The sequence below is a fragment of the Suncus etruscus genome, chromosome 9, assembly GCF_024139225.1.
Source record: "Suncus etruscus isolate mSunEtr1 chromosome 9, mSunEtr1.pri.cur, whole genome shotgun sequence".
Taxonomy (NCBI): Eukaryota; Metazoa; Chordata; class Mammalia; order Eulipotyphla; family Soricidae; genus Suncus; species Suncus etruscus.
This window is the reverse complement of record NC_064856.1, coordinates 26,044,103-26,050,597: the sequence shown is the minus strand read 5'-3', so window position 1 is coordinate 26,050,597 and position 6,495 is coordinate 26,044,103. Positions and strand designations below refer to the sequence as shown.

Below are 6,495 nucleotides of genomic sequence, written 5' to 3'. Positions count from 1 at the left end.
CAACTATAAATAACTCTGCAAACAACAGTTCTTTAAATTAAAATTTTAAATAAAAGTTTTACATATGTTACACTTTTACATTTGTTAGAGTTGGGAATCAAATGACAAGATCACACAGTGAAAAAAAGTGAAGCAAAGCTTTGTTCTGTCACCCAAGGAGCTATTGATCTGCAGGAGGTGACCACATCTGTGGATCACGAGCCAGATTATATTAAACTTCTAGATTATATAAAGCTTGAAGCAGGAATAAATTGGCTATTGTCTAAGGTGTTTTATCGTGTCCTTTTATGGCTAGATGTCTAGGGTGGTATATTGTGATACGTAGGGCCTTGGGGTCTATGTCATTATCCTTGAGATAGAAACTTAGCCCTTAAATGGAAACTTGTCCTTGCTAATCTTAAATGGAAACAACATTGGTTCGACAAAATGGACTCCCTCTGCTCTAGTCTCCACTGTAACTCCACCCTGGATTTAGGTGTACCCACCTGAGACCCGCCCTTCTCTGGGAGGGGTCTTGGGAACTGGATATTAGATGTAACCTTACCTGCAAGACCCCTCCCATTCCGGGGAGTGGTCTTGGAAGGTTATATAAAGCCTTTGACCCAGGGGATTAGGGTCTTTGCCCTTTTGGCCTTTGGCATCCCTTTTAGATATAGTTTGTCTCTGATATTTGCTACAAAAACCTCCCCTCAGAAATAGGAAATTTGATAGGGAAACCCAGCTCCTTGCTACATCCCCTAATTTATACCAGATACTAGTTAGACAGGAACTGCTTTGAAATGTTAACATTAACCTTCTCTCTCTCTCTCTCTCTCTCTCTCTCTCTCTCTCTCTCTCTCTCTCTCTATATATATATATATATATATATATATATATATATATATATATATATATATATATATATATATATATATATATTGGTTTTTGGGTCACATCAAAAAAGAAAAAAAAAAAAGGAGTTATTCTTGGCTCTATGCTCAGATATCGCTCCTGGCAGACTCAGAGGACCATATGGGATGCCGGGATTCAAACCACTGACCTTCTGATTACAAGGCAAACGTCTTACCTCCATGCTATCTCTCCAGCCCCTAACTTTCTCTTTTTAACTCTGGACTCTTACTTGAAAGTATCTATTTATCAGGACTGTGTACCACCTAAAGCCAGGTGAATTGTTTTGTAAACCAAATAGTGTATACTGATAGCTTCAGTTAACAAAAAAGATATTTGTACTTTGCATACAAAGGCAAATGTGAGCATTCTTTTTATACCATAGAAAAAACTGACTGGCAAAATCTTCCAATTATACCCCTGATTCTTCACATTAAAAATCAGAACGCTGTTCTTCCACATAATCTTTTGTGGTCCCTGATTTCTTCATATTTCACCATCCATGCACCCACTCTCCTAGTAGGAACTCAAAGAAGTTCTCTATCATAACCAGACAAAGCTAGCGGCAGCAGTTCAATCCCCAAAACTACATGGCATTTTTGACTGTTTCTGCTCTTTTTTAAATTTTAGTTTAGTTCAGTTCAGACTAGTACTGGGGTCACATTGTCCAGGAGTTACTCTGCACTCAGGAAGTAATCCTAAAGGTGCTTGAGAAACCATATGATATGATGGGGAATGAACATCGGAGCATGCAAGGCAAGCATCCTACCTTCTGTACAATTTCTCACCACTTTGTGTTATTGAAACTGTTTGTTTTATTTTTTTTTCTTCTCATATTGCCACTGCTGGAGCTGAAGGTGTTAACTAGGGAACTATCAAGAGGAGGAATTTTAGGCTTGTTTATTTATTCCTCTCCATCTTATCAGGCCCATTCCTGGCAGGTTTCACCTTCTCAGAATGTGTCTTGACACCCCAAGCAGTATGTCATTGGTTCATGGCTCTTCTTAATCTCCAAACATTTTTTTTTATTTTAAGATTATTTTTCTCTTTAAATATTTTAGGTAGTTTTCCAGCTTTTTGACTCTCCCTGGAATTTACTGCCCAATACCTTCTTCCCAACTTCTATTTAAAAAAGGGCACTAGGGGCCAGCAAGTTAGCGCTAGAGGTAAGGTGTCTGCCTTGCAAGTGCTAGCCAAGGAACGACCTCGGTTCAATCCCCCAGCGTCCCATATGGTTCCCCCAAGCCAAGGGCAATTTCTGAGCACTTAGCCAGGAGTAACCCCTGAGCATCAAACGTGTGTGGCCCTAAAAAAAACTAAAATAATAAAGGGGGGCACTAACTTTTAGTTCTAAGAGAAATGTATTCTGAGATCCACTATAGAACATGGCCAGTACAGGAAAATATTTTGCATTTAGCCTATAAAGTTGTTATGACAATAGAGCCGAAATGTTTTCACTGTGAAAAAATAGACAAAAATAGAAATTATGTGAGAAGGGGGATTTGTTAATCTCATTGGCAAACATTTTGCAATATTTATGTGTATCAAAATATCACAATCCACTCTCAGCATTGCCAAGGTGTCCAGAAGAATTCAGTACTACGAACATCTCATCCTTGGACTCTTGCATTAAATCAATAGCCTGGTTGATTAAAAATCACTATTAAGTCCTTGGACTTCCTGAGCACTGCCTGAGAGAACCCTTCACCCTTCCAGTCACAATGTACACCATAAACTCACAATGTTCTCCATAATTTTTCCTCAATAAATATGAAAGATGACTAAATGAACATACAAGTACAGAACCTTCACATCCTGGAGTACAATACTAAAATATATATGTATATGTATATATATATATTATGTCTATATGCAACATGAACAGATAGTCAGATTTCTATTGGAAAATTCTGCCTGTCCCACTTAAGTTCATTGACTGATAGTCACAATTTTATCATGTTACAAATGAGATTTTCTGTCCTCCATTTTTTTTTTTTTTTTGGTTTTTTGGCCACACCTGGTAACACTCAGGGGTTACTTCTGGCTATGCGCTCAGAAGTTGCTCCTGGCTTGGGGGACCATATGGGACACCAGGGGATCGAACCGTGGTCTGTCCAAGGCTAGCGCAGGCAAGGCAGGCACCTTACCTCTAGCGCCACCATCCAGCCCCTCTCCTCCATTTTTTGTGGCTTGGTTATTTCTAATAAAATGGAATTTATTCTCACCTTTTGTGTGTATAGTTCATGGTAATTACAGAGCCTCTCGTACTATTGTTTTTTGACCAAAATTAAAGACGAATGTATGATACCCATTAGAGAGGGTTTTCTCAATGCAATAAATAAGATAAATGCCTGGTTGAGCAATGGGCTGAGCAATAGTACAGCATGTAGGACATTTGCCATGCATCCATGCATGCGGCCACCCAACTATGATTATTTGCATCCCAAAGGTTCCCCCTAAGCCTGCAGTAATAATTCATGAGTACTGAGCAATGAGTAACTCCTAAGCACTGTTGGTGTGGCCCAAAATCAAACAAATTTCCTAGTAATATCAGTATTACCAAGGTAAACAATACAACCCCATGGACTTCTATAATACTCTAGGGGAAATTAATATTCTTGGGTACAACTAGGGGTTCATTATTACTTTGACTTAAATAACTCAGGTTTCTGGGTGATGATGCTGGGTTATGCTATTTTCTGAGAGAGGGATGAAAAATTGGAAATGCCTAGCATATTTCCAGAAGTTAGAAAGGGTTTGGAATAAAGGAAACCCCAAATATCAGAAAATGTGTCCTACATGTGGTATTTTGTATCACCAAACCAGAAGATTGGCCTCTCTTGTGCCCATATGCTCAGAGCAGACAGTGCTCTAGAGACTAAGTGGGAGCTGACTGTTTCAGGGTTAGTTAGGAGTAAATGGCACAGTGAGTCCTGTTCTCTCCATGAAATTTCGTCCTCCCTTAAACCCATCACCTTCCTGCCAACTTCAACTCACTGCATGTGACATAGCATAAAAAGATCTTCTGTCAGGTCAAGAAGAGCTGGATCAGATTGTCTTTTTCAGATATTCTCTCCACCCCCTCAAATTCAACAGCCAACAGAGGGACTCAGAGAGACAATGACAGAGATGATCCCATAGATGGAAGTGAACTGGGCCACTTCTTCCTGAGCATGTGCTGCTTTCAAGACACTTAAGGGGCTCTCCTGGGGCTCATCTCCCCTGAACTCCCTTGACCAAGGGCACAGAATAGGTGGGTTTCCTCTAAAATCAGGAGTTGGTCCTATATCTGCCCTGCACGCCAGCACTACTGGAAGCTGGTCAGCAGCAGTCATGCAAGTCTCCATGGAACACATTTACAGGTCCATTTTTTAGAGAACCTGATTATGCCTCCTCCTCACTCACATATTGAATGGGAATCTGGGACAGGATGTTGTTGAACACCAAAAAGCTATGGACTCATGGAGGCCACTCAGGCAAGAGTGGGGGTCTATGTGAGCAGAGTTTCCAATGCTGCCACCTGGTCATGTCTTCTTGGAGGATGGAGTGGGCTGGGGGACAGACAAGAGTGAGTGGTGGCAGCTAGAGGTTGAGTCACAGGAATGTGTACCCTGTGTCAAGGCCCCTCAATTCCAGACCAGAATTGGGGGTCAATGGGAGGAAGAAATCTGTCTGCTAGTTCAGCAATATACCTCCACCATCCCACTCAGGCCCAGGACATCTTTGACTTTTCCTCTTCTGGTGAAATGAATACTGCTACCTAGGGCTTAGTTACTGAAGTCTACTAATAAGCCACTGCCTGAGACCCTTGTCCCTGCCCTTGCTTTACTCAGGTACCAGAAACAGCTTCAGGGGTCTTTCTCTGTCTCCCCTCTCCTCTGCAGAGACTCAGTCCAGCCTCCCACCCATCCCTTGACACTTCTAGGAACCAGACTCAGAGATTCAACACACAGAAGCAAATGAAGCAAACATGGTCTTTATTGGAAAGCTATTGAAAGAGGTCACCTAAGTGGCATCTAGAATGAGGCAGGAGAGGCTGGTACTGCAGGTACTACAGGTACAGGAGACTGAAGAGGTATGACGAAGTATGATGGGAACAGATTTACCTGCAAGAGAGCAGAAACCCAGAGATGGGAGGCAGCAGGTGAAAACAGGGAATGGAATGTAGCCTCCCCGCAGACCTCCCCTCTCACCCTCTCCTCCCTGTGTGCTCTCTCCTGTCCCCTTTGCCTCCACCCAGCTTTCTCTGTGCCCTCAAGATCACGTCTGCTCCCCAGTTCTCACCTCACTTTGGATCCATACAGACTTTCCCACAAGAACCCTCGCAGCATTTCTTGGCTCCTGAACACTCAGAATCCCTCTCGCAGCGATTTGGTGGGTTGTACATGGCGCACCGAATCATAACCATTGGGCAGGAACCAGGCTTCTGCCCTTTGATGGGATCTTGACCTTTGACTGGATCTTGACCTTTGACCATATCTTGACCTTTGACCATATCTTGATCCTGGGCTGGATATTGTCCTTTGACTACAGGGTTTTTCACTGGAATACGATTTTTGACTATGTATTCACCTTTAAGAAACAAAACTCTTCATGGAAAAATCTTATACCCACATTTAGTTTCAACATCCCCATTTCAAATGTTTCTCCTTTTCCCTGGGGTCTAGCCACTGTTCACTTTAGCAGGGCATGGGTGCAACATCAGGACCAGCAGATGTCACTAATTCTAGAGTCTTTAAAAGCTGTGCCCTAAGTCTGCAGAAAAAAAATCTCCAGATTGCCAGCTCCCTCTGCCTAAATTCCTAGGTACAGGGGTCTCAGGAAGGAAGGCAGTCTGGGGTGACCCCCAGAGGGAGAGGGGTAAAGGACATGTTCTCTTCTCAGGGTAGAATTCCCCTGGGCTAAGGTCTGGAGGCAGGAGATCCCTCCTTGCTCTCAGGGAACTGGCCTATACCCTTCCTCTCCCCAGGTCTGTGTCCCCACTCTCCTCCTCAAGCATCTTCAAACAATCAGATTTCAGTTATGCAGTCCCTTTGGTTCCAATTTCCTCTCTGAGGACCCATAACTCAGGAAATGTTTGAAGAGGCAGAGAGGCAAGAAATAAACTCCACAGCCAAAGCCCAGATACCTGGGACTCCTCACTTCAAGCCAGAAGAGCAGGCTCCAGCCCTGTAGAAGCCCAGTGGCCTGTCAGACTGTGTTCGAATCACCCAACCACACCCAGACAGCTGCCCACTTACCTCCTGTGACAGCAGCCTGGATGGCCACTGTGCCCAGGATAAGGAGCACCACCAGGACAGAGAAGCTGCTGGTCGTCATGATGCTAGGTTGGGTTTTGGTGAAAGAAAGGCTGCAGGTTCACCAGGTTTTATACAGCCAGGCCAGGCTCAGCTCCAAGGACGGGCTGTTGCCTTACAAAGCTCAGGCACTGCACACACTTCCTGGTTCTACAGGATACCCGCCCCTGCCTGGGAGCAAATTTGGGGCTTTCCCAGAAGCTTTTCAGAGGCAAGTGCCAGCACATGTTACGTCACCTCTGCTATTCCAGAAGCTGCCTCACTTTCTCACAGAGAAACAGGGCTGCAGGACCCAGGTATCACCAAACCC

At 43.6% G+C, this 6,495-nt stretch overlaps 1 protein-coding gene across 1 annotated transcript; it reads right to left on the bottom strand.

Moving 5' to 3' along the window:
- Positions 1–5,173: 5,173 nt before the first annotated feature.
- PI3 (peptidase inhibitor 3) lies at positions 5,174–6,207 on the bottom strand. Its single transcript, XM_049779426.1, has 2 exons — positions 6,129–6,207; positions 5,174–5,448 (listed from the first exon to the last, which is right to left on the bottom strand). Exons 1-2 carry the CDS (start codon positions 6,205–6,207, stop codon positions 5,174–5,176), a joined length of 354 nt encoding a protein of 117 aa, XP_049635383.1.
- Positions 6,208–6,495: the final 288 nt, after the last annotated feature.